Source organism: Phasianus colchicus, chromosome 15, assembly GCF_987193195.1.
Source record: "Phasianus colchicus chromosome 15, bPhaCol1.hap1.1, whole genome shotgun sequence".
In the NCBI taxonomy this organism is placed as follows: Eukaryota; Metazoa; Chordata; class Aves; order Galliformes; family Phasianidae; genus Phasianus; species Phasianus colchicus.
The window spans coordinates 14,587,639-14,614,948 of NC_143450.1; the positions used below are offsets into that span (position 1 = coordinate 14,587,639).

The 27,310-nt window shown below is 41.3% G+C and overlaps 2 protein-coding genes and 1 long non-coding RNA gene across 5 annotated transcripts in view; 2 read left to right on the forward strand and 1 right to left on the reverse strand.

Moving 5' to 3' along the window:
- The window catches only part of RASGEF1C (RasGEF domain family member 1C), a 71,335-nt gene extending 58,479 nt beyond the window's left edge, over positions 1-12,856 (forward strand). The window contains exons 11-14 of the mRNA XM_031598344.2: positions 1,334-1,429; positions 2,717-2,840; positions 4,835-4,907; positions 5,314-12,856. Coding sequence (XP_031454204.1) covers positions 1,334-1,429; positions 2,717-2,840; positions 4,835-4,907; positions 5,314-5,338 — 318 coding nt within the window. The 3' untranslated portion in view covers positions 5,339-12,856. The remainder of the gene's footprint in view (positions 1-1,333; positions 1,430-2,716; positions 2,841-4,834; positions 4,908-5,313) is intronic.
- Positions 11,527-17,682, reverse strand: LOC116232184 (uncharacterized). Of its 2 annotated transcripts, none has more exons than XR_016471481.1 (4): positions 17,123-17,682; positions 15,901-15,953; positions 12,850-12,928; positions 11,527-11,609 (listed from the first exon to the last, which is right to left on the reverse strand). It is a non-coding gene; the product is annotated as an uncharacterized LOC116232184 (long non-coding RNA). The 2 variants fall into 2 exon arrangements; XR_016471480.1 differs by having other exon boundaries at positions 15,849-15,953.
- A 99-nt stretch (positions 17,683-17,781) lies between these two features.
- Positions 17,782-26,586, forward strand: CLK4 (CDC like kinase 4). Of its 2 annotated transcripts, none has more exons than XM_031598345.2 (14): positions 17,782-17,922; positions 19,459-19,518; positions 20,174-20,331; positions 21,361-21,586; positions 22,782-22,872; positions 23,281-23,347; positions 24,287-24,403; positions 24,486-24,652; positions 24,760-24,854; positions 25,019-25,148; positions 25,467-25,549; positions 25,756-25,835; positions 26,024-26,111; positions 26,230-26,586. In XM_031598345.2, exons 2-14 carry the CDS (start codon positions 19,465-19,467, stop codon positions 26,365-26,367), a joined length of 1,494 nt encoding a protein of 497 aa, XP_031454205.1. In that variant the 5' UTR covers positions 17,782-17,922; positions 19,459-19,464; the 3' UTR covers positions 26,368-26,586. The 2 variants fall into 2 exon arrangements, with proteins under 2 accessions (XP_031454205.1, XP_031454206.1); XM_031598346.2 differs by lacking the exon at positions 17,782-17,922 and adding an exon at positions 17,944-18,225.
- Positions 26,587-27,310: the final 724 nt, after the last annotated feature.

Below are 27,310 nucleotides of genomic sequence, written 5' to 3' on the forward strand. Positions count from 1 at the left end.
CCCTCTTCCCAACAAACAAAGTTTAGGGTGAGAGAACAGGCAATGAAGGAGGGAGGACATTTCATGCAAAATTTGGTATGCTTGTTAGGAACTGTCTGGTTTTATCTATGCAGTCAGCTGACCTCTGCCAAATCCAAAATTAAGTCATTCCACTGGGACACCCTGCACAGTGCTAATGGCATTGCTCTGATTGGCTTTGAAACGTTGGGAGGATGCACAGTGCAGTGCTGTGTGTCGTTGCCATGTGATACTTTGGAGGAAGAACATGGCTGAGCTCATTAGCTTTCTTCTTTCTGCAGGAGGCAATTGTCCTTCAGCATGTGGGTGGGTTGGATGGTTTGGGGAGAATCAAAAGGGAGTGAAATCTGAGTTTCTGGCACTAACCCAGATTTTATGCCAGTGAAGAGCCTGGATTGAAGCCAGCGCTGAACTGTAACTATATCCACTTTTGTTGCTTTTACTACAGAAACTTGGAAAACAAAGCATGCAGGGCAACGTATTTTTATTAGGGCAATAAATACTGACCCAAAGACAGAAATCCCCTGGAAATGTGTGGAGAATTGGTATTCTAGGGAATGTCTTTGCTTCCTTTTGGATGCAGATGAGAACAAGCTCTGCCCACGCTCTGAGCTGGCTGGTGGCTTTGTAGCTGTATTAGCATGGCACATAGCCCACATTAATATACCTTCCTTCCCAGCAAGGCTCTTAGTTTATGTTCCAGTGACCCAGCCCCCAGGTGGTGCAGAGCAGGGCAGAACAAGCTTATATCTGCCTGCAAAAAAAAAATACATAGAACCTGGCAGTAATTTCTAGCTGGGGATCAGGGCTGGCTCCAGCTTTCCATGAGTATATTTTGACTTTATGAGATCATTTTCCTTGTTTGGAGACAGCAGTGGTTCTTTGATTCTCAGCTGCCTTTAAGTTGCTCGATTTGTGTATGCAACAGCTTTGCTTGTAAAGACCCAGCAGAGAAAGGAAGGGTTGCGTAGCTTTTTTTGTTGTTGTTGTTTGCTGTCTGATCTTGTAATCAGACAATGATGCTGTGGATGTACAGAAAGTTAATAAACTGAATTATCAGTATTCTCGTAGTCATGGCAGTCTGCTCAGTGACCCTTGGTTTCAGTTCATGCTCCTTTCAGTGTTTGTTCTCCTGATGGCTGAGGGTGTCCCTTTATCCTGCTGCCCTTTTGCTTGCCTCTCACTCTACTGCTTTTTAAGTTCCCAAAACAGTGAAAAGTAAATACTTATTTTTGCTCTTCTCTCCTGACTTCTTCTTTCATGCAGAGGAAATACTGAACTGGAAAGATAATAGTCATGCTATTTCTCTTCACAGATTGTGATCCCCTTCTTCAGCCTATTGATCAAAGACATTTATTTTTTGAATGAAGGATGTGCTAATCGCCTTCCAAATGGACATGTCAACTTTGAAGTAAGATCTGGAAAATGTTTTTATCTCATTCTGATAGCGCTATCTAAGATTGTTTGCCTGCAATTTCAGTGCAGCCCAACAAAGGCTGAATATGCCAAAAGGGACAATCTCAAGTGAGTGCTTGAAGGTTAAACCAATTTCAGAATGTTTTCTGAAAGAAATAATGTATACGTTTTATATAAACATTGCAAACAGACCATTCTGACTTGCTTCATGTGGGTTGGCTGCTGGAAATACAATGTCAGTAATATGCATGATTGTATTTATGGCTTGGAGGGGAGGATGATTTTCAGAAAACAAGGAAAAAGGTGCACATGTAAACAAATCAGTGTAAAATGTTTTATAATCCATTTTATTTGTTTTCTAATTCACTTTACTTTTATAATAAAAAGACTTGGCAAAGTGAGACATAAATTGATTGTGGTCAGTAGATAAAAATTAGAATACAGAAGCAGAATTACAGACAGTGCATTCTGTCATGCTGTTGATGTAAGGACTGGAATTATCTCTTGCTCTAAGTTTTACACAGAATAATGTCTATCAACTAAAGCAGAGTACTCTCCCACAGCCCTGGCACTGGGTGGCTACATATCCTGAGTGGTTGCAGTTCTGTGCTGGGGAGGCTGGTTTTACAGTCGTGCAATTTGTTGCTCGTGGCTGTGTGTAGGCACTCACATTCTTACGTTGTGCTGTGCACTGCAGCTTCTGTGTGCTTGCATTCTGACGGGGATAGAGATGAAGTGCTTTCGAAAGAGCTGCCCCATGTCAATGAGAAAACAGTTCTTTGGCACTCAGATTCTTTGTAAATCAGCTCTTCAGCATCTCTTTGGTCAGTTGCATTACATTTGTCCTTCTGCTGGGGCCACTGTGAGATAGTGAGTAATGCATAAGATAGAGCCTGGCATCCCCTCAAGTTATATCAGAACTTTTTTCCATGTCTATTTACTGTTAGAAGGCCTAAAGATTTGTGAGGAATTGGAGTCACTCCACCTTAGGTAACGTATCTAATTCTGGTCCCTCAAAGTTTATGCCCATAGCTTTGTTCATGGATACATTTTCACTTAAAGACAAACTGAGACTGCTTGCAAGAAGGAGTGGAGCACACCCTTTCCTCCCTCTTTCCCCAGCAAATGAGCAGTGAAAATCCACCCATCTAAAAGATCCGAGACTCCTTTCTCTCTAATGTCCTTGTGGTCAGGGACCCTACGTCCTGATTTGCTGCTTGGATGATGTTGTTTAAGTGAGATATTGGAACTGTATCTGAATGGAATGGGTTTATGTTTACAGAAATTTCTGGAACTGGCTAAGCAAGTAGGAGAATTTATAACATGGAAGCAAGTGGAATGTCCCTTTGAACAAGATGCTAACATAATCCACTACCTGCACACTGCTCCCATTTTTACTGAAGATGGTAAGACTGTACAATCTCTAATCACTGAAAAAATGTCTCCTTATCACTACCAATTAACATCTTGACCCATCTCGGGTGATCTCTCTCAGTGACCAGTCCCATTTCCTTCCTAGCTTTCCTGTCATGCAGCTTGCTTATTATCCCCAGACTATCAACATGCTTTTGCAGATAAAGCCTTCTACCTCATGAAGCTGCCTTAAGTCTGATTACTTTACTCTACTCCATAGCTTGTCCAGAAGGCACTGCTATCTAGGAAGTTGTCGTGGAAGCCCTGTTTTTGAAATGAAGAGAAGAGGCCACAGAACCATGTTGTGGTTGCTCTGAATGTCAGCTGTCCCTCAGCCAAATTCATGCAGTGATTGATGGAGCCAGGACTCATCTCTTCTGCAAACCAACACTGTCATTATTCAGTGAACACAGCTGCAGGCTGTGGTCATTCAGCTGACCTTCACTGCAGCAGAAAAATATTTACAGAAAAAAAAATTTAAGAAAAATATTTTCTAGTAATTAACTTAAGCTGCAGCTATGAAAAAGCTGTTTTGAAATCGTTTTTCTGATTTAACTTTTAGTTCTGTGTGTCTTCTCTTTTCTTCTTTCAATCTGCTGCCCAGCACAACGGGCTGTGCCATTTCATACTGTTTCATGTTGGTTACTTCTTGGTATGTTGATGTGCACAGAAACTGTCTACAGCTATGTTCCCATAGGCCGTACTGGTGTTGGGTTTATTTTTCCTTGATTCTTTAGACAGTTTTCTATACTGATCCAAGTTAATCACACCAGACAGCTTTTCAGAGACTACTACAGAACACTAAATGCTGCCTCAAAAATCCTACCTAAAGACTAAGAGAAACAGCTGCCAAAATGGGATAATGAATGTGATTAAAGTAATATGTATTGGAAGGAGGCATTTGTTCCGTATTTAGGCTCTGAAGAGACATGAAGTGAAAGTCAAGTCACAAGTGGTGTTTAAAAGTGCAGATTTCAGGCTGGTGAACCAAGAAAGGGTGACCTCAACCCACTAATTGTTTTCATATTTTCTTTCTCATATTCTCTGCCATATTCATGCTGGTTTTGGTAGATGCCCTTTGTAGAAGCCAGAGCAGACCTCCCCTGCTAGCCATGGGGATTGTGGTGAGCAGAATCACCCTGAGTAAAAGACAGGAGAATGTATTAGACAGATGCTGCACTGGTATGTGACATATGTGACATACTGCTGTACATCTGTAGGTCCATCACAGCATGTAGGAGCAGCGGCTCAACAATTTAATATTAAAATGGGCTTGAATTATAGCACAGACTTCAATACTGAGATGGTTCCAGTATTAAAGAATTAAGCATCACTGAGCAGTCAAATGAGGAAATACATATGCATGCAAGTTATAGCCCACTTAATTTTTTTATTTTTATTTTTTAAACAGTGAGATATCAATGCACCACCAGCCTGAGTAAAGGAAGCTGTACAGCCTAGGTGCATGTTAGCACCATAGAATTCACCCTCATGGCAAAGTTTTGCAGAAAAGAAGACCGTTTATTTTCTTCTACTGTGTTCCGTCTCTGGTTTCTGTAACTCATTCTTATCTTGAGGCTGTTTTGTATTCATTTAAGATACCATGTCCCCTTAGGCCTTAAAGAGCTTGAGAAAGATTAAGTTGTGTTAAGCGATGGGAATAGACTTAAATGTAAAAAGTTTATTTGCCACAATATCAACTCCCTCATTTTTTAATGGAGATCATTTAACTGTTTGATATTATTGTAAGCAGGTCATGCTAGCATATTTTAACTCTGGGCTCCTCTTCCATCAAAACTAACCTAACAGATTTCCAAAGATAGAAAAGTGAACTAAGCAGCAGCGTCCTGCTGATTGCCAGCAGTGTGGTGAGCCACGAACGTATAACAAGCTGTCCTCACTTTGTGTTACAAGATAGGACATACATGAATGCAGAGACATAGGGATTTACTGTTCCTGTTAAACAACATATCTTTACCTTTTCCAGGTTTATATCTGGCTTCTTATGAAAGTGAAAGTCCGGAAAACCAGACAGAAAAAGACAGATGGAAATCCTTGAGGTAACCTCTCATTTTATCGGCTCAATTCTAAAGTACTTTCAAAATGCTGCATGGATAGGCAGAGCCTGTAAAGTGCTGGCATTGCAAATGTGACCTCTGATGGAGGTCTTTTCCATTAATTTACAGAGCTGGAGCTGCCCTGATAAAACCTAATCTTAATCTCAAATTATCCACCACTTAAAGGATGTTGTTCTCCACTTGTGCATTTCTGCAGTGCTGTAGCCATGCAGTAGAGGTCTCCAAGTTTAATGGAATCCTCCTACAGTCTGTGTCTCTTCTAAGAGACGTATCATGGTTTGGTATAAATGAGAATCTGAAGACAGTGATGTAAAAACAAAAGGAAACAAAAAACCAACACACTTTATAATTTCTATTTATTCATTGTTCTTATGTTTTAAATTTACAGATCCACTATTTTAGGAAAGACTTGAAGATTAAGAGATTACTGCAGTAGGTCAAAGAAAAGAAATCCGCAAACATTTTGCACTACTGATTCCAAAGATGCCTGTTTGGGATTTAGACAAATTCTTTTGTTTGAGTTGTTAGGTTTTTTTTTCTTTTTTTTTCTTTTTTCTGACTGCCTAACGTGATGGGTGAACTGGATTCATCCACTGAAATAACAGAACTGTGCACAAGGACGTTTTTCTAACTCTGAGACAAGAGAGGAAGGACAAACAGATTATTTGTGGCTGTGCCCAAACTGCGTCAGGATCACTGTAACTTTTGCCTCTGAAGGAAAATAGAAGAATATCAGGAGCATGGAGAACCATGGTACTGCAAAAGGAAAAAAAAAAAAAAGACAAAAAATAGACAAATATTTCAGAAGCAGGTGCTTCAGACAGCAGCTCTTTAAACTCTCTGAGGATTATAAAATTAAATCAGACACAGCAGCAATCTGGTTAATTGCTGAATGAAGAAAGAAGAACTTAATCTAACATTAGCAGTCTCCCAGCCTTGTTGAACAAAGCACTGACTGCAACAGGTATAAGCTTCCAGTGGATGAAAATGACATCACTCGCTCATAGATATCCATGTATGTCACATACAGATCACATCAGCATGGGAGAGCTGTGCAAATCCCATGAATTTTTACAGAGAACAATCTGAAGTATGACTATTGCTTAGTTACTATTCCTGCCTCTGCTGTTGTTTTTCTTACTGTGAATGTTGGCAGATCTGAGGAGGTTGTATATGGTAGTCTTTAAAGACCCCACACACCCAACATTTAAAGCTGAACTGAAGAAGATGGACTCAGTTTACCTCTATTTAATGTGCATAGCCTATTCCCTAATTTCGTTCCTGCTGAGGTGCATCCTTTAGAGGGCTTTATCACACTTATAGAAAAAGGGTACTGCATTATTATACAGTATTATACAGTACTGTTTATTTTGCAATTTGATACTAAGAGGATAGGAAGGATGAAGTAATTGCTCTATAAGACAAAGGGTAATTTATTTAAAAAGACAAAGGTTTTCAGGCTAGAATGAATGCACTCAAGTATAAAATCTGTCATTCATTAGCAGATAACCATTTTCTTCCTCTTTAGTTTTTAGGTTCTAAACAGTATCTACCACTTCCTTACAGGTAATAGCAAGCAGGGACTACGTCTTTTTAAACTTGTACAGTGAACATGGTGCTATTTTAACATATATAATAAGTGATAATGAACTATGTGGATGTTAGAGTCAAAAGCCAGAAGAGTTTGTGTGTGGAAGGACTGTATGTATGTGGAAGGGCTGTTCCTACTTGCCCCCCAAAAAACCTCAAAAAGCTTAGCTGAGACCTAAATGCCATATGATACTTTGCTTTATTACTGACCTGATGCTGACCTTTCAGATGTTCCACTCTGTCTAATAGCAGGACATAAAACTTTCTTTGAAATCATTAACTGCTATATTTCAATTTAGAGTGATTCCAAATGGCCATAGGATTTGGAAAACTGAAGCTAATCATGAAAGCTGGCTGTACTGGCCTGCACGTTTAGACAGAAAGCTGAAACTGCTCCTGCCCACTGCCAGACCTCACAAAGGTTGTGCATGCCTGAGTGAGGTGTTGAAATATGAGGCATTGGTGAGGCAGTATTTGATGGCAGCCCAGGCAGCTGAGCTGATCTTGAGAACAATGGCCTGAGACATGCTGTGTGTCGTATACTAACGCTTGATTTCTCCAGCGCAGTTCTTAGGTTGGGTTTTGATCTGTGGAAACCTGTGCAATCTGGATCGTGGCCACATGGCATCCACTCCTGCAGCTGGCTGAGCTGTTCAGGACAGCTTCTTCTAGATGTATGTACACAGGGATGTGATGGAGAGCGCTGATTCTCCTCTTCATTTATCTACGAGCACACAAGTTCAACCAGGGGGAACATAAAAATGTCATGTCTGTACTTGGGCTCTGTATGGAAGAACTAAGTGTGAGGATGGGATGGCATCCTTCCAGCCAGGGAGCAATTATTCCGGTGATACTGTTGATATACTGTTTGTTAATTTTTGTCCATGAGCTGAGAGCTATACAGGGAAACATACACACATAGCCACTGCTTCCAGCAGAACCATTTCCAAAATGATGCCATTAAAAAATTGTTTAATTCCAACCAAATCCAGAGCAATAACCATAAACATATCCATAAACAATGGCAATGCTTACATGTGTTTCATGTAAGCATTTGCTAAATGGTTTTTTGTTGGTTTGTTTTTTTTTTTTTTGTAACGTCTGCATCTTTTTAACAGGCTTCATGGCAGAACAGGTTTTTTAGTTATCTGAAACCCACTGTGGGTGGATGGGCCCTTCCCTAAAACTGCTTTTTTAAGTGCAAATGATCATTTTCCAGTGATCAATAGAGGCCGGTACAGCTGAGGTGATAACTCCCAAAGATGAATCGAATTTTCATTTCTCATGATATTTTACATCCTTGGTACCTTCCATGAATTCAGGCAATTTTGTAAGTATGAGTTAAAATTTGGTCTCATAGCATTTATCACTGCTGCAAACTAAATTACATTCACAGTCCAAAATTTTCAATCCCCAATACTTAAAATGAAAGCATTGAAGTTAGATTTAGGGAGGTATTAAGGGCTTAGTGGGACTTTCAGAAGCACCAGATCATCTTTAAGCCTTTATATAATCCCACATTTAAAAAGATTTTTTTTCAAAGGTGCTAAACATCCTCATCTCTCGGTGGATACTAAAGTAATTAATGCTTCACAGAGGTGCATGGCATATTGATGCCAGTGCACAGAACAGTGTATGATCTCCAGAAATGCTGCATGCACCTTGCAAAGTAACTGTAAGGCATGTAATCATTAGACTAACACGAAGACAAGTTACAGTTAGTTATGCCATGGCTTTCCACCACTATTTTTTGGTGAATTTGCCTCCCGGATCACTGCATGAGCTAATGCAGCACAGAGAACACAGCAAAACTAGAGCTGGGAGTTTTAGTGGGACTTTCAGAAGCCCCAGATCATCCTAGGGTGTTAACACCTTAAGCCAGTGAGATGACACAGTCTTTCAGAAGCATTAACTTAGCTTCTGCCTATACAGCAATATTTGAAAAGACCTAAATATATTAAATCATTTCTGCACCTCCTCTTGTGTAATCAGAGTGGTAGCACAAGTCCTATATTTCATTTTTTGAGAGTGCCATTCTGCAACATAGGGCTAGATCCAAAGCTCATCAAAATACGAGTTGTGTGCCTTCAGCTTGTGTTGAAGTCAGCAGAGGAACTTGCTCAGTGCCTTCCAAAAGACAGTTAATCATACAGTCTCGCCCTCAATTTCACATCAACACGAATCACATCACCTCATTAAAGGTGGATAGATAATTAAACATAGATCTCCTGGCCATGACTGAATTTGGAAGGTAGAAAACTCATGGAGTCTCACCCAGAAGAACCCCACGCACCAGGGCACGCTTGCTCAGCACATCATTATCCCTCTGGCAGTCCTGCTGTAAGCTGGTGGGAGCTCCCCACGCAGACAGAGGACGTGCAGGTCTGGAATCAAACCATGATCTCAGCAGTGCTGGGATCAACACAGTGCAGACACGGCTGCTAAGGCACTTCGAATTAGAATCAGTTCAAGCATAGGGATGTTTTCTTTAGCTTGGAAGTATGTTATGATGTGGTGAGTATTGATAACATAATCACCTGCTTACAATCACGCCTGCCCATTACTGATCCCTTGGTCAGTCTATCATGTTTTATTGCAATAGTTTATGCACCTTTTCTTAAAGCACACACGCACTGGTTTGCACGATGGTAAATCCAGTTTAGAACAGCATTCAGGTTACTGAATGTATAGTTGGAGTTATCAAAAAGAAAAGATACTGGAGTTTTCAGTAGAAAAGACACTGTTTTGCTTACAATATCTGGCCTAATAATGACTGTGTTTGATAGGAGAGACCAAACTCAAGTTCAGTGATGTGCCAGGGGAAAAACTCCAATTGATTTTGATGGGTTTTGGAGCAGTCCTGCAATTGTAACTGTAGCACTGCTCCAGGTTATTCATAGGGATTAAATTACATTGGCAATTTGAATAGTCCTTGGCCTTTTGTTAGGGCTGGTTGCAACTCTCAGATGGGCAGGTGCACTTAATAGGGTGAAAATCCAGCCTTGGCAAAAGTCTTCTCTGATGTTGCTGAAGTTTCAGAAGCAAATTCAAGGACTGAATTTGATCCAGAGAATTAATTCACATCTGAGAGCAGAATTTGGCCTTCTGGCTTTGAAACCTTTTTTCTTTTGAAAGCAGTAGAAATCAGCCTTACTGTCTCAGGAGTGTCTTTTATCAGAAATTAAAACCCCTTTGATTGTAAACTGAGTATTTCCATTGTTGCACCTGCAGAATAGCATTAGGAAGAGGTGAGGAAGCATGGCAAGGCTCCCTGCTCCCTTCTCAAAGGCTCAACTGTGGGCCAAAAACATTCTTTTCTTTTTTGTTAATGTTATCTGTTAAATGAGATTACCTCAGTATTTGGTGCAGGGAATTACTGAATTGTGTCTGGGGAACAGCATCGACATATCTGGTATCCATACAGCAGTGCATACACTGATGGGGTGCAGCAGTGATAGATGGTCCAGTACAAACTGTCATGTGAATTCCTGTCCATGCCCTGAGGTTTGTGAAGCTGGGATACAATGCTTTGGAAAGGTGGGGCGTTACTGGAAATTCACCCGAGGCAAAATGTATTTCATCCTCCATCCAACAGAATAATTACAAGAAAATTCTTGGAACTAAAAGTTCCTCTAGAGGGCTGGAAACGGTGGAGAATTTGTTACTTCATTGACAGAGATTTTAAGATCCTAACAGCATGATAAAATAAGTACTAAAAAATTATGAGTAACACCTTGACGGTTGTTAACTTTTGTATTTCACAGCACGGCAGCAGAGTGGGAAAAGATAACTGTGCATGTGCTATTCCTATTAATATCAATGGCAGCTGGGCAGGCCAAGGCAGGAGAGAATACAGTGGCATATAGTGATGCATGCAGCAAGCTGTACCAGTACTTTAACATTGGGTATGTTGGAAAGGAAGCACGCTGCCTTGGAGTATCCCTTTCTTTATAATCAACATTAGCTGCTCTGTAGTCCCTGAGCTGAGCAGGGGTGGCAACAAACAAGTTACTTTTTTTTTTTCAGTGGAACAGATCTGGAGGCAGACCTGTTTTGTATTTATTTCTTTTACAGCTCTTTTTGCATATTTTCAGATATGCAAAAAATATCAGCTACATTGTCAGTGCGCACAGAAGGCATCACATTCTGCATTTTTATACTATGCAAGATGTATATTAGAAGCTAATAGCTTGTACGGGTGGCATTTCATACCCTCTGCAGAGGTGCAAGACACTGAAACTCAGGCTATAACCTCGGTTACAGAACAAAGCTAACTATGGATAACTTGTCTAGATCCCTTGCCTTGCACTGTGGCCAAACTCAGACTGTAATGCTGTACATTCGGAGTGGCTTGGACTGCCATCTCTCCCCTTGTTGCCTTTCCCTCCACAGAATTGGCATTTTGCTCTATAAACAGCTCTTGCAAAATGCCATGGGAATATTTTTCTGGTTCTCTGCCATACATGGGCTCTGCACTCGTATATCACAGCTGTCACTTTAGGAGTCCCTTCTCCCTTCCTTCCTGGCACCAGAACTACCAGCCCAGACTAAAACTGCAGTGCAGCATTGCTCCCAGGCCTTCCTGAATGCAGAAGACTTCAAGTTCAGGACTCACATGTTCTGTAAGTTAAATACCTGTACAGTAAACTTCATTCTGAAATGTGCACAGCCTATTTAATGGACCTGTGACCAGAAAATCCCAGAACATAGCTACCTTCTAGAGAAATGCAACTTCCTCAGTGAGCTGTGACTGGTCAGTATTGCATCGTTGCTTTCATTATTTAATTCAGCTTCTACAATCCCCATCTCTGGGGGACAGCTAAGCGTGTGATTGTTTCCTGATGTTTGGCATATGAGTACACAGAGTCGAGAAAATGGGGGCTATAGAATAGACAGCTGACACGAGATGTATTTTCATAACAGCCCAAGCTGGGTTACTGCTTATAGTATATCCTCACCTTGAAGAAGAAGGAATTGTTCCAGTAAAATCCTCCGAACTCTTAAAGCTTTGTGAAAGATACGAGCACACAGCTATTAGATGTGTTTCAAGATACGATTCTTACAAACAGGCAAGTACTTCCCTTAGGAGTCAGCCTGTAAAATGAAATAAAACTGCCAGCACGCAACACAGATGGAAAATAAATTGGCTTCTGAATTTCAGAACTCTACACTTTTAGCAAGTATTCATCAGTATATAAAAGTGAGAAATCAGAATCACAGAATCACGAATCAGATTTTAGTTTTGTTTTTTTTTCACTTTTAGCAAGCTCTGTGAAATGTGACGATACCAGCTATCTTAAACCTACACCCTAAGAGCATATTACTCCTAAACATTTATTCGCAGTCTTAAAAATGGGTAAACAGAACTGTCCTTACATTCAGACTGAGAAATTAAAAAAATGTCCAGGTGGTTACCTGGAAAACATGTGCTTTCAAAAAATTACCCCAAATTGTCTGCAACTTCTGTGTTTCATCTATTATTATTATTCTTTTTTGCAACTGTGCTTGGAAAAAAAAAAATGGAAATAAATTAGTTTTTAAGGAAGAGTAAGCTAGGATAAAAGGAAATATGGATTAGAAGACTGGTATGTACTGATTGTGTGAACAATAGTAATGAGGGGCTGTGTTTTTTCCACAGCTTTTTCTTTAAATGAAACTATTTCATTTTCAGGCTGAACTGAAATCCCTTTCCCCTCCACAATACTCAAACCACAAAGATTTGTTGGAAGTCCTCAAAGCAATTACCAACGCTTTATCAACTGCGCAGGCAGAAAACAGTAAGGTTACTTGAAAGTGGCTGTTATGATTTTGTGACTGTACATAGATATTGCAAAATGTTAATGGTAAAATGCATACTGTACCCCCATAAACACTGCAAGAATAGCATGGTCATTGTTATGCTTTATAGCTGTTGTGGAAAATGTCTTAACCCGCATTCATGATTATAGTGCCAGTCCTATTCCCATGCCTTTTTATACAGTTGTGGTAAGATTGTTATGAAATCCTTTTGTCAGTTCATGTTCAAGCTAACTTACCTGTGTATAGAATTTATATATTAAAAACCCCTAATTTATACTGTGTTTTAACAGTTTGCCTGAACTGTCTATGGTTTCTAAATTTTGTAATGTGAGTGTCAAATAAGAAGAATAAAAAAAAATTGGCCCAGCTGTATGCATTTTGTTTCCCAATTTTATTTCAAGTAGAGATTTCAACACCTCTGAATTACAGAATGAGCTGAAAAGAAAATGATTGCTCTGAAACACCACAAAAAAAAACAGAGATACTTCTGACTCAACGCTGCAGTTCATGAATACGCATACAGATATGAAATTACCTGTGGTGTCTGCTTTTCCTTGCTTCCACTGCACTGCTTCATCTCTTCAGACATTTGGAAGACTGTACTGTACTTTATACTGCAAGGAAAAGAGACAAATTCTATTGTTTCTCACTATAATGTGTTTTCCCAAAAAGGAGTCATAGGCTCAAAATACCACAATGAGAGCTGCAGCTTGGCCTGAATGTTTTCAGTCTGTTCCTATAAAACTGTGATACAGCTGATGTTTAAATATGTTCTTTTTATTATTGGTATTGCAGTAGTTGGAGAGCTTCTATTTGGGGACCCATTTCAGTAAGTATATACAGTAAGACACATCCATGCTTCAAGTAGTTTAAAATTGTTTTAAAGGAAGAGGCTTAGCAGTGGAGTTTCCTCGATAAAGCACTGCATTGCTTCTGTGGGTTGCTTTCTGCCTGGCTGTGGAAGCAGCACCACTGACTGCAAAGCCTGCAGACGTGAATGGTGCAGCCCCTTGCTCAGCCCAGTGCTCTCACAGTAGCACAGTTCTTGCCAAGAGGAACTAACTATGGCTGAATTTCCTCTGTACTGGAGCTTATTCAGGCTTCCCAGTGTCAACCCCTGAACCTTTATCAGGTTAAAGCCTTTCAGTCCTCAGAGGACTCAATTATGCCACAAGCAGAGTGAGAGAAGCTGAAGTTTCAGCAGAGTCTGTGAGCCTTGAAATAAATGGGAACAGGTCAGCTCAGCCCAGGGTGACCCCAGCACCGTTTGTTATAGAAATTAAAAACCAGTGTACACACTGGCAAGCAAACATCTTGCCCTAGCAGCAGTCTGCCAATCACTGAGGGCACAGCGTTCTGATTGTCCTTAGCAGATTCACACGGTGTATGGATGTGCCATAGGCTGCAGAGGCAGTTCCTGTTGGCCAGCTGTCACAGCTCGAAGGAAGCGATCTCATCGCTGGGCCACAACTTCACCAATGCAAATAAACACAAGTGCACACACACTAAGTTCTGGGCCCCTGCTTTCCTAAGGAAAAGTCCAGTAACTTATTAATGAGGGAACTGTGTCTCCAAGCCCAGATTTGAACTTGCTTTTTTGCTGTTGCTATTTGCATTTTTGCGTTCTACTGCATAAACTGCAAACCTTCTAAAAGTACCCCTTTAAAAAATAAAGTGTCAAGGGATGGAAGTACCACTGTCACTGGGTTCTCACTGCTTATTCACACTACGGCTCCCCTTATCTCTTGAATTTACGCATGCCACAACAATCTGAGACAGCTCCTCACCTGCCCATTAGTTACAGTGATTAGTGAAATGAGTAATGCTTTTCCCTGATACGTCTTAGAAAGGTTCCTGGTGTTCTTTTTCCATCCCCATCGTTCAGCCTCTTCTAAATAGGCCATGCTGTCATTACTCTGTCCTTGAGCTCCCAAGCAAGGTACAGCTATGACAGTCTCTCCAGCACTGTAAAACTCAAACCCTGGAAGTGCAGAAATCCACAAACTATAGACAGAACCAATAATTAACCATACTCAGGCACTGACCAGAGAGAAGAAGAACAAAACCAGTACATTTTAATTAAAAGAAGCAAGCACAATTCTGAAAGTACTGAAAGCCAGGAGATTTTGGCTCTGTCACCGAGCCTCACAGAATCACAGAATCACAGAATTGCCAGGGTTGGAAGGGACCTCAAGGATCATGAATCTCCAACCCCCGTGCCACACGCAGGGCCACCAACCATCCCACCTAATGCTAGACCAGACTGCCCAGGGCCCCATCCAATCTGGCCTTGAACACCTCCAAGGACGGGGCATCCACAACCTCCCTGGGCAGCTGTTCCAGCACCTCACCACTCTCTCTGTAAAGTATTTCCCCCTGACTTAAAACCTAAATCTCCCTTCCCTCAGCTTAAAACCATTTCCCCTTGTCCTGCTGTCACTCACCCTTTCAAAGAGTTGATTCCCCTCCTGTTTGTAGGCTCCCTTTAGGTACTGAAAGGCTGCAATGAGGTCACCCCGCAGCCTTCTTTTCTCCAGGCTGAACAAGCCCAGCTCTTTCAGCCTGTCCTCATAGGGGAGGTGCTCCAGTCCCCTGATCATCTTCGTGGCCCTCCTCTGGACCCTCTCCAACAGCTCCCTGTCTTTCTTGTACTGGGGGCTCCAGACCTGGACGCAGTATTCCAGATGGGGCCTCACAAGAGCAGAGTAGAGGGGAACAATCACCTCTCTGTCCCTGCTGGCCACCCCTCTTTTGATGGAGCCCAGGATCCCATTTGCCTTCCGAGCCGCAAGGGCACACTGCTGGCTCATGTTAAGTTTTTCATCTATCAAGACCCCCAGGTCCTTCTCACAGGGCTGCTCTCAAGGACCTCTCCTTCCAGTCTGTAGGGATGCCTGGGATTCCTCCGGCCCAAGTGCAAAACTGCACTTTGCCGTGTTGAACCTCATCAGGTTCACCCGGGCCCACCTTTCTAACCTCTCGAGGTCCCTCTGAATGGCATTCCTCCTTCTGAGGCTCTGGGCAAAGCAATCAATCTCTGCTTTAAATTCTGCAACCAAACAATGAGAAAAGTAAATGAGATTTACATCTCCTGAATGGCATCTGTGAGGATGGATCATCTATTCCTGTAAAGTTCTTGAAAAAGGAACCAATACAAGATTGCATTTTGAGGGCAATGTTCTGAACGTAGCTTTTCATGTATGCACAGATGGGTCTCACTGGGGTAATAACACTGCAGGGTAATGTCTTCTGTTGTACAGAACAAAGTAAAGCGTGGTTCCATTGCGAGTTATTCTCTCAAGTTGTGCACACATTTGGTGTTGTATGAGCTAATTAAACAAGGATGTATCTCATATAAACAAAAGGAAATGCCACACGAATTGGGAACAGAAGGAGCTTTAAATGCACTCAAAAGAGTTTCCCTCCCATCTTCATTGTGATTTAGTTCCTCTAATTTGACTTTTCATTGTTAAGATTATTGCCATTTTAAAAATGGCCATTTCTAGAGGGGCTCTCACTCTCTATGCACTACACCACTTGGTCCTGGCCAGTGAACTTCTGATTTTATCCTTCTCAGGAATACCACCTGAATTCCAGCAGCCTGATGTCTCTCTTCTGCTGGGTCTCCACTGCCACCTCCTGAACAGGAAGGAAAAAGAACTGCTCTCAATACGGCTTTTCTTTGGAATGTCTACAGAGGTATCTCTCAACACACTGTCCTCTGTTCAGCACAAAGACAGCAATATTTGGAAGTCTGCTCTGTAGCATACAGCATACAGGCTGCTCTCTGTAAAGCCTATTGTAAAGCTTTTACTTCAGGGCGAAATTTCCTTAATTTACATTATGTGTGTCTGATATGAAGAACGTATGACATTTATACATACCACTTCTCCAAAGCTATTCAAAATGAAAAGCTAATTATTCTTAACTTCTGACAGATTTATTCCTCCTTCAGTTGTCAGCCAAAAACCTCTTATGAAAACAGTAAATTTTACTAGCTCTCATGTGTCACAATTTCATACTGAATAACAGTTATTTCTGTCCCTTTTTCAGTCTGAAAATCCTGCCTGCTAACAGATGAGACCCAAGATATCTTAGAAGGAAATTTCTCCTGCTTCAAGGTACAGTTGTTTCTGATATTCTCTTTATCTTTTCTTTCTGTTGCTTGCAGCCTGCCTATTCCTCAGCCTGGAGCTGAGGGAAATTGGCTGTTGGGAAAACAAAACACTGCAGACCTTCCTGCTATCTTTGTAAATAATAAACCAGTTATGTGCTAAAATAACAAACCGCCAAAGCTATCCTTGGCATTGAGAGATTAGGTATATGACAAGGACTACAAGGTAACACGGCTTTTCTAAAGATAAATGGCAGAAAACAAAGCTCCATAACTCAGTTTCTATTCTTAAAAAATAAATAAATGAAGAGAAACAGGCCTTTCAATCTAGTGAAAACCAGATTTAAATGTCTTCCATTTTAGTACTGTTTGCTGATAGTTTGGGAACTAATGTTAAAAAGACCCCACCACTTGTTCAACTAAAGGAGCGCTCACGTTAGGCATTGCGCTCAATGTTCCAGTTACAAAAGTTCTGTGTGTCAGAGGGAAAATGTGTTAAAACCGTTCTGGGAAAGAGGTCCTGAGTTCGGGATGTTTCAGTGCACCCCCTAACAGGCAGAGATCCGTAATGCTCAGGGTTTTAACACCGAGCTAATGAACTGGAAGGTTGCCTATCAGATGCAGCTTCCCCACGTTTGTACATTCGTTCTTTGTGTGATACAAATCTGTTTGTGCTAGAGGAGTTTGCACTCACATTTGTCCGCTGTATAAGGCATTAATTCAGGGTTTGCTCTCCTTGGAGCCTCTGTCTGTGCTGGAAGCACAATTCCTGAGTGCAGCGTTCTGTGGGCACCTCATGGCAACAGCACAGCAGCCCGGCCCCAGCTCCACCATTCCTGCTTCTCTTGGCTGGGAATGTCCTCGTGGTTCCTCTCAGGAACACCCGTGTTGTGGGGTCAGATCAATTCCACACCACCGAGGGGAGACTGCAGCCTGCTGACTTGGGCAGAAAGTTTGATCACCGCACGACCTGCACTCAGGCAAGGCTCTTATGGGCCCTACTCTCGAGCTGCTTTAAACCCTAAGTGCCAGCGCGCAGCCAGCTGTAACGGTGGGAACCACCAGGCGCCAAAATGCTTTGCTGCAACGTCTGCCGGGGTACAGCAGCTCCCTGGTGGGGGGGAGGGGGGCACCACTGTGTGAGGTGATGCTGGGGGCTGAGAGCGGCCTTTGAACCTCAACGTGAATTTGAGACCTCAGCTCATCACGCCTGCCCCGGAACAGAAGCTTGGCGCAACGCCACACTGCCCACATCCAGCCCTCACAGCACCTGCCATTACTGAGGCGCTCAGGGGGCGGGGCGTCCCGTCCTCCCTCCCCCCCCTCCCGCCCACGGCCCCTCCCGCCGCTGTGCCGTGCGTGTGACGTCAGTGCGCAGCGCTTCCGGGAGCGAGGCGGGCGGTGGAGGAGCAGCGCTCTGCCATCGGCTGCCGCCGCCATTTTGTTGGTGCGCGCAGGGCGGACGCGGGTCTCGCTCGCCTTTTTTTCTCAGTTGTAAGTGACGGAGGCGGCCTAATTCTTCGGTTGTTTTTTTTCTTTCTTTTTCCTTTTTTTCTCTCTCTCTTTACTGTTTCTAGGGAGGCTGGAGCGGAGGGGTTTGGTGGGGGGTTGAGGGGCCGCAGGGCCGGGCGAGCAGCGTGAGGGAGGGCGGTGCGGTGCGGTGGGAGGCGGCCCGCGGTCCGGCAGCGCTCCTGTGGGGCTTTGCGTAGTGCGGAGCGGGGGAATCGCGGCTGGGGTTCAGAGTACGGAGGGCGGCGGACTTCGGCCGTGCCGGCGGAGCGGAGCCGTGACCTCCCGGTGCGTGCCGAGTTGGCGGGGGGGGGGCGCTGAGAAAATGCTGCGTGCGCAGAGCCGGCGGGCCGCGGCCTGCACGGCCCCGTGTGGGGGTGAGGGCGGCCCGCGGGGTGCGTTGGGACCGCGAGCTGTATAGGAAGGCGTGCGTTCGTGTCAGCTGTCGGTGTTACGTAAGGGCATCGGTGCGTAAATTTAGAGTCCGTAAGAGCGCAAGAAAAAAAAATAATAATAATCTTAAGGCGGATCCTGCTGTGAAATAGATTGGACCTCGCTCGTGTCGATTCTCCGACAATCTGCAACAATTACTTGCTCGTTATGTGCTCATTAGCCTTTACTCGGGTCCCTTCAGGACAGGAGACCCAGCTTCTGCCTTTATTAACTGCACTTCAGTCCAGAGTTAATCAGCGGTTTGTCCTCAGCAAAACCTTTTCTCGAGGGTTCTGTGGGAAATGCCCACCCTCCCTCTGCAGGGCTCTTTTGTGGGGATCTTATTTAATATTTGCCCCTTTTATAGGGCCTCATTGCAGGCTGCCAAATGGGAGGGAGTAAAATCCTCAGTTCACCTGTGAGAGAGTTGGCTGGGGGAACAGAATGCTTTCCACCTCAAAAATAGAATAGCTGCAATCTGAGAGTGCCTCACAGTTCGAGTTATGTAGGTTGGAAATAGAGAAAAATGGCTATAGAGGTGGGTAAGAAAATAAGAAACGAAGCACTGACAGATCTTACTTCTGTCTTGACCCTTCAGGCATGTTTATTGGTGGATTAATGTTTTAATTTCTTACTAGTGTGAATAAGATTTTCAGGAGAGCTGAATCTGGTTCAGATGGTCCAGTCACTTAGTTTTGTAGTATTTGAAACATTTCTGTAAAACAAGCAAGCGATTTTTTTAACTACCAGCCTGTCAGAAATGTTAAGTGTCTTAGCAGGCTTCTTTTTCAGAAGCAGGTTGCCATGTGTGTGTTCTAAAAATTCCCTTCTTTATGCCTCCAGTTGGTATAGAGGCAACCAGTTTTGTTAGTGACAATTTGCACAGTGAAATGCCCTTTTTTTTTAATGTTACAGTTATTTCTAAACTTCTGTTCTTGCTGTCACTCAGTGCTGTGAAAATACTTAGTTTGTTTTTCAGAATACACTGAAAGAAGTATGTGAGCTTATTTTTGCTAAAGGAGATGAAATGTGTGCAATTGATCCTGATGGACTCTTAATTCTACAGCTGTGCTTTGCTTTCTTTTTCAGCTGTGCATGTACCTGTTTGAACACCGAATTCCTGCATATAACGTCCAGCAACAGAAGTTGGTGGGTTTTGTCGTTGGCAAGTCAGCTGTATTGTGGAGCACCTGCACTTGTGTGCTGGCAGAGTTCAAAAACTGTGGTTTGGCTCCTGGTACCTCAGTTAGGTTAATTTATCAACATGCGCTGTATGATTACTTAAAAAACAAAACAAAAAAACCAACAGTGTAAAGAGGTTTGTGGGATGTGTTTGAGGCCAACAAACACATCCCACATACGTGGCTTTCATGTAGTAACTTATTTACCCATGGTATGAAGAGCTAAATCTGCAGTTTGTCAGAATATTTGAAGGTTAAGGTCTCTCCAGGAGAAGTCTCTTTAAGGAAATGATTCTTTTTAGTCACTTGAGAGTTTATTTAAAACACGCTCTAATAACGTGTTTGAACTATTAAGCAAAGATGAGTTGGCCCATTTAGCCTTGATTTGTGTTTCGTAACAGTGTTAGGATGGGAAAACTATGTCTGCTCACCTCAATAATGTGAGGGAGAAGCTGAGGTAGAAGAATTGAGGAAATGGTTTTCTAGTTCTGTCATTTGATCAAACTGCAGTCATGGACTCACAGCTACAAATATCAATGTAACACTTTTGTCTTCTGTGTGTTTTTTTGTGTGTGTTGTTTGTTTGGTTTGTGTTTTTTGTTTGTTTTTGTTGTGTTTTTCAGGAGCAGATGCGTCATTCAAAACAAAGCCACTGCCCTGAGTGGGATGACAGGAGGAGCTGGGATCAGAGAAAGCACAGCAGCAGCCGTAAGCGCAGAAAACGGTCCCACAGCAGTGGACAGGAAAGCAAGCACTATAAACCAAATCATGTTTCAGAAAGGTATAAGACTCTGAATTGAGTAGTGCTAATACTTCTTATTGTATCTAAAATACATGTTCAGGATAAGAGTTTCTAGATGTGCAGAGCAGGTAATTCCTTAAGGTTTGACTCAAGACAAGCTTAAGAGGTAGTTTGTATGCAATATTTAAATTATTAAATAAGAATTCTTTAATAAAAGCAGTAAGTGTTACTAGTTTGGTTCACTATTGCCAGTTAAACATTCAGTATTAAATTTCAAGTGTGTCTGTTTACTTACTTTTAATGTGAACAAAAGGAGGGGAAGATAAGGTTTGTTTAATAAATGGTAAGTATGAGTTAGATTTCACTTAATAATGTGGAGGTGGTTTGCTTTTTCTTCCACCCTGCTTTCCCTGGAAGGATGTGTTTTTCTGTTTTTCCTTTGAGAAGAAGATCCTGTGGAATTCTTTTAAGAGCTCATAGTCATGCTTGTAAAATGCTGGCAGGGGTATATGTACAGCAGCTGGGGCTCCTTGCCTCTGCTGCTTTAAGGCTGTTTGGCTTTTGTTTTTTCTGAGCGGAAGATTCTTGATCCAGATACTTTCTGAAGTATTCAGTGTTGAAGGTAGAGCACTAAGGAATAATACTGCTTATCTTAGAATCTCCAGGTTCTGTCTTTCCTTTTCAATACTTGGAGCTTTGGAAGAACAGAAGGGGGTTATTGTTGTAGCAGGAGCATTTTATCCTGTGACTTTGGAGGTTGTAACTTGATTTGTTTGGTGTATTTTAGAAAGTGTCTCTCCTTTTTGAGGCCAGATTTCTTTCTTACTATGCAAACTGAACTGATGATGTATTTATTGTTCCTGTGGATGGCTACTATGTATTTGAGACTGACAATGTCATTAGTTCCTAATAAAGTAACGTGAAAAGCTCCACTTCTTTTGAGGAGGGAGTTAATTAGAAAAGTTCTTTGGTGTAAAGACGGATGCTGTGTAACTCAGTTCAATCACTTATCTTGTTGGAACCGCAAGTTTTTGAAGTGGAGAACATTCACTTAAAATATATTTTCAGTCATTATTTGGACGATAGAGCCATAAATGAAAGAGACCATCATGACCGGAGATATGTTGAGGAGTACAGAAATGACTTCTGTGAAGTATATGACCACAGGCATTATCACAGAGACTATGAAAAGAGTCACCATCATCACTATAGCAAATCCTCTGGTCGGAGCAGGAAAAGTAGTCATAAAAGGAAGCATAAGAGACATCATTGCTCCAGTCACCAATCACATTCGGTATGAGTAATTTTTAACTTTATTATTAATGAATTAGTGACAATAGACTTCTTAAGTGACTGCTAGAACTTCAATTCCTGATCACAGTACTTTGGGGAACATTTTATTACTGAAGGATTTGTAGTTGAATCCATTTGTGAGGGTATGAGTATGTTCTTAGTTACAAGTTTTGGATGGGGTTGTTGGGGGGGCCAGCAGTAACTGCACACTGGGTATGGAGGTAGCAAGTAGCCACAGCTCTGCGATTATTTTGAGAAATGTTACCTTGAAAACAAAGGCACATAACTATGCTGTTGTACAGTGCAGTCATCCCTTTAGTCTTGCAGCATAGTGAACTGTCTGGTTTTCAGGTAGACTGTGAGATGCCATCCATCTTATTATTAAAAGCAATTGAAATAAAATGCCTTTTAAAAGTAAACCTAATTGGGTGTATGGAACATGCATGTCTGGTAAACTGATGAGAAGAAGCTGCACAATTCTACACCTGATTTCAGGAAACTTTACTAAGCCATGTGCCTGGCCAATGGCAGCTAATGTCTCACTGAAGATATATGATAACTTGCTGCTTGCCTTCATAGAAGGCACACTGTGAATTTCTCATGATGGGCACAATGCTTGCTGGTAAATCTTAGCTCTGAGCATTTTATGTCATGTTCCTGCTATACAAACAGCAGGTTGTAGTAGATTATGCCATGCAGACCAGTAGCTTGAAAGTAATTTTTCTTCACTCTTTATCTATAAGGGAAGTAAAATTACTTGATAGTCTTTAATATTTAGATGAGAAGAATTGTACGTTTTAAAAATAAAGACGTTTCATCTGACTGTAAGCTTAGCTATGTAAACAAATATTGCTTTTTGCTGTATGATAGCAAAGTATTAGAAATAGTGACATTGCATACTTAATCTGTTTTCAATTAAGCCACTGTTTGAGAGTCAAAATTGTGTTGTTTTTTTCTGTTGCCTTATCACTTTAAGTATTTATCTGAAAATCTGTTCCTTGCCATGTTTTTCTTCTGTAACATAAACTGTGCCCTGTGAATTTCTGGGGACTGAATTTGAAATTGCTCCTGCCAACTGTTCGTGGCCTGGTGCGTTACTGAATGCCTGAATATCTCCCCGCTGAATGAATTGCGTATTCTGCCCTGAATTCACTCTGATATATTGATTGGCTGGACGATCTTGGTGCCGTTTCCAGAAGAGTCACCGAAGGAAAAGATCCAGGAGTGTAGAGGATGATGAGGAGGGTCACCTGATCTGTGAAAGTGGAGACGTTCTAAGAGCAAGATGTATAGAACATTTTTCAACACTTTTTTTAAAAAACTTTTCAGCAAAAAAGTCTGTTTAGAATAGTATGTCAGAGGAGGGGGGCTGAGGAAATCTTCATTACTCTTTTTGTTCTGTTTGTTTTTTTCGTGCTTTTGTTTTTTTGCATATCTTCTTTTCTGTAGAGTTTTAAGTACTGCATTCAAAAAGTTGCAAGTAGTAAATGAACTTGAGTTCTGAGATTAGAGCAAGAGATAGGGTTTTTTTTGGCTAACTGTTTTCATGACGCCTGTCCAATAAAATAACACGTTCTGTTGCTGAGATTTAAAGTAATTATGCTTTTTGTAATGGCACATTTTAAAATCTGCATTAGTAATATTCATTCTTACCTAAGTAGTTACATAATTCTGACTTTGGTTTGTTCTTTTTAGATGAAATTGTTGCGACTTTAGGAGAAGGCGCTTTTGGAAAAGTGGTGGAGTGCATAGATCATGATATGTAAGTGTCAGTAAGTGCCCCTCATGCCATAAGGTGCTGCTTAGTTTGGAAATTAAAGGGTTTTTTGTTTCTCCTTTTGCTCTGTGACAGCCCTTGCATGGTATTGACTTCATATAAGATGGCATATAAAGAAATATTTTTGCTTTTTCTCTTTGTTTTTGAGAAATCTGTCCTTAACAGTAAATTTTCTTTGCCACATTCTTCTTGAGAAACATCTGCCCTGAGGGGATTTATTTAAAAAATAATCCTCTGTGTGCGTGTGTATTTCGTTACAAACTAAGTGCATAGTGCAAATCACTAATTACTGGAGCTTGAAATCATGTGAAGGCAGGAAGTATTCCTAAGTATAGAGACGGTTTAAAATTGTCAGTGAGAGAATAGGATAGAGTGGGCTTAGTGTTGCTGTGTTCCTCGGAGTAATATCCTTAGCATTTCAGTGTGCTACTGAGTGCAGATCTGTTCGTACAAGCACAAAATATTCAGGATACAAACTTAATGAAATGAATTACTGCAATAAAATAAATGTACTGATGCCTTTAGGAGCACTGAGAGCTGGAACAAGTTACGTAAGCTGCCAAAAAAATGGACAAATTCTTGCAGTTGTCTTCTCAGAAGAGATCTTTGCAGGTTTTTGTGTCATCTTTTGGGTGGGTTCCTGATGTTTATTCAAAGTAAATCAGCTGTGTAAGACTGAGAAATAGTTAATGTTAGTGTATGCTGTGGGTGTATGAGCTTAGGAAGAACTGTTTCTACTTCAAAAAAAAAAAGTAATACCTAGCTTTCCTTTGGAATTTGTTCACATTTCCCCTAATCCAGCTTGTAATCATCTGTGACCTTTGATTTTTTTTTTTGTTCATTTTATTATAACTAGGCTGCTTTGGCCCTGGAGATGTTTAATAATAACCGGTTTTGTTTGTGCTATTTCTCTGTATTTTGAAGGAGAGGAATGCATGTAGCAGTTAAAATAGTGAAAAATGTTGGTAGATACCGAGAGGCAGCCCGCTCAGAAATACAGGTGTTGGAACACTTGAATACCATGGATCCCAGCAGCACTTTGTAAGTATGGACATAGAGAAGCATACTAAGAATGCAACAAGGAATGAGTTTGTGTGTTTATATATTTTTTTCTTTTTTTAAGCCGCTGTGTCCAAATGCTGGAATGGTTTGATCATCATGGCCATGTTTGCATTGTTTTTGAGCTGCTTGGACTTAGCACCTATGATTTCATTAAGGAAAACAGCTTTCTGCCATTTCATATTAATGACATTAGAAATATGGCTTACCAAATCTGCCAATCTATAAACTGTAAGTAAACCTGATTACTGTTATCAAACATGTTTATGTTCTCTCTTCTTTTCACTTTGGTAAATTAATCTGTTAATTATGGGATATTTTTCCTTTGTTTCTTACAGTTTTACATCATAATAAATTAACTCATACAGACTTAAAGCCTGAAAATATTTTGTTTGTGGAGTCTGATTACATAGTGAAGTACAACGCAAAAATGGTAAGTGTGCGCTTTTTCTCTCACCATTGCAACTCTGTCTTCATCTGAAGTTTCCTTTTTAGCACAATTATGTTAACTGGAATTCTGAAAATTGATAATGTGATATCTTTTGCATGAGTATGCTTTTAAAAATAATAACAAATAGCACTTGGATTCTTTTACAGAAGCGAGATGAACGCACCTTAAAGAACACAGACATAAAGGTGGTTGATTTTGGAAGCGCAACTTTTGATGATGAACATCACAGCACTTTGGTGTCCACAAGACATTACAGGGCTCCTGAGGTCATCTTAGGTCAGTGGAAGCCTCCAAACTTCCTGACAGATAACCAATTCATCCTGATGCTGTTATTTAGTAAACTGGAGGGGTGGCTGATGGTTCTCACAGTTGAGCCATCTCTTACAGGTGGTGACTTTTTGAAAGTCTGAAGTAGAAGGAAAAATTTCTTGAACTTGAGACACATCCCTCCTTCTCCTTACCAAATAGGGTGGGGAGGGTTGCGAATGGGAAAGGCAGGCATCAGATGATGCATAAAAACTGGATGTATTCTTCAGTGGATTGCAGATTTTAAGAATATATTAAAAAGTGAAAGAAACTTTGCATGTTTTGCAGCACTGGGATGGTCGCAACCGTGTGATGTTTGGAGTATTGGCTGTATTCTAATTGAGTATTACCTGGGATTTACAGTGTTTCAGGTATGCATGTAAAGTTAAGTGGAACGTTTTTGTTACAGATTCCTGACTTTGATCTTGTAATGCCGTATACTCAACGTTTAGTTTAAAAGGCTTAACCTTACAAGATATGAGTATTACAGAGATAAGATCGTGCAAAACAGTTGGAATCTAAAGATGCTGCAGTGATACTTTGGCAAATGTTGCTTTTTTTTTTTTTTTTAACACAGACACATGATAGTAAAGAACACTTGGCAATGATGGAAAGAATACTGGGGCCTCTGCCAGCTCATATGATCAAGAAATCCAGGTATGTACATGACAGAAGGAGTAAGTTGCCTTATATATTCCTCTTGTAAAAGAAATTTTAAATGTTCCAGTTAAGACTTGCAGGCTTGTTAGCTGCTGGTCTGTTGTGAGAGATTGTGTCAGCTTTAGCTGAGTGTAAGCAGTTGGGAACAGTCCTAACAGTGACAGCATCTTTTCCTTGTCACACAGAAAGCACTATTTTCACCATAACCAGTTGGACTGGGATGAACACAGTTCTGCAGGCCGGTACGTCAGGCGGCGCTGTAAGCCTTTAAAGGTAGGAGAGCAGGTTTTGATTATCTTTTGTCACGGAGTGACAAGAAGCATAAAACCATGACATTCTGTTGGATTCACAAATGTGAAAGAGCTTTTAAATACTTTGTTTGTTTTTCTAGGAATTCATGCATTGCCAAGACACAGATCATCAAAGTCTGTTTGACCTCGTTCGCAGGATGCTGGAGTATGATCCAGCCAAAAGAATTACTCTCGATGAAGCCTTGCAGCATCCTTTTTTTGACCCATTAAAAAAATAAATGAATTCAAATGTCTTCTATGCTTCTCCAAGGAGATTTCCTAGACTGTGTCAGTCAACAAAGGTTGCATGAAACTTTTGTAAACTTTTAAGTTATTTTGTACAGTTAAGTCTGTAAATACTTTTGTTTTGTAAACTGTCATGTTTATCTTGTTGAGCAGTTGTAGTCTTGATTATGGATATCGAAGTGAAAAATAAAAGTAATTTTCATTTTTGAAAACTGTTTTCTCTTTGAAACTTAACCCACTTCTTCGGAAGGTGCAGCTATTAAACATCTCATTTTTTTGGCAGAGATGTTCGTAGGCCTTGAATTTGTTGTGGCATCTTTAGGCCCTTCTCTTGCAGTGGTTACCAGATGGTCCTGAAGTCTTCAAATACATATTTCTGTGGAGCTCAATCTGCAATGAAGAACTAGTAACTTTGGGAAACACTGATCAGCCTGTCATAGAGGAAGGATGAGGATGGGTCCTGGGTTGTAACTCCTGAACACAGGGCCTGAGTGGTGCTGCTTTATTTTCTTGGGTAGCTTTTGCCCTTCCACATCTGAATAGCTGTTTTCTTGGTCTAGCTCTCACTCGTTGGCACAGTGTGGAGGGCTTACTGGGCAGGTGGGTAGGACTCATCTTGGCTGTCTACCACTCTGGATGTAGTATGCAAGTTTTAGCCATTTATTGCAGGCTTTAGCATGCAAGTCTTATCTTGAGAGAAACAGCAAACTGTGTCAGCTTCACAGGAGACTGAGTTCAGGTTTTGTGTTTGCATGTGTATGTCCTAAAGCTCAGTAAGATTTGAAACTGATGTCTGTTCCACAAATATGTGGGGCAGTCTGAATTTGCAAGAGGCTCCAGACATGCCTATCAGTTACGCTGTAGCTGGGAGGAGGCTTTGAAAGCTTATCTTCTGTAAGCAGTGCCACCTCCTGAGCTTGGTGCTGTGCCTTCATC

Excerpts from the sequence above, each read along its gene's own strand:
- CLK4 (XM_031598345.2), top strand. The coding sequence starts at position 19,465 with ATGTACCTGTTTGAACACCGAATTCCTGCATATAACGTCCAGCAACAG. Across the intron at positions 22,873-23,280 it reads AGACGTTCTAAGAGCAAGAT|ATGAAATTGTTGCGACTTTA; the intron begins GTATAGAACATT and ends TGTTCTTTTTAG. Across the intron at positions 24,404-24,485 it reads ATGGATCCCAGCAGCACTTT|CCGCTGTGTCCAAATGCTGG; the intron begins GTAAGTATGGAC and ends TCTTTTTTTAAG.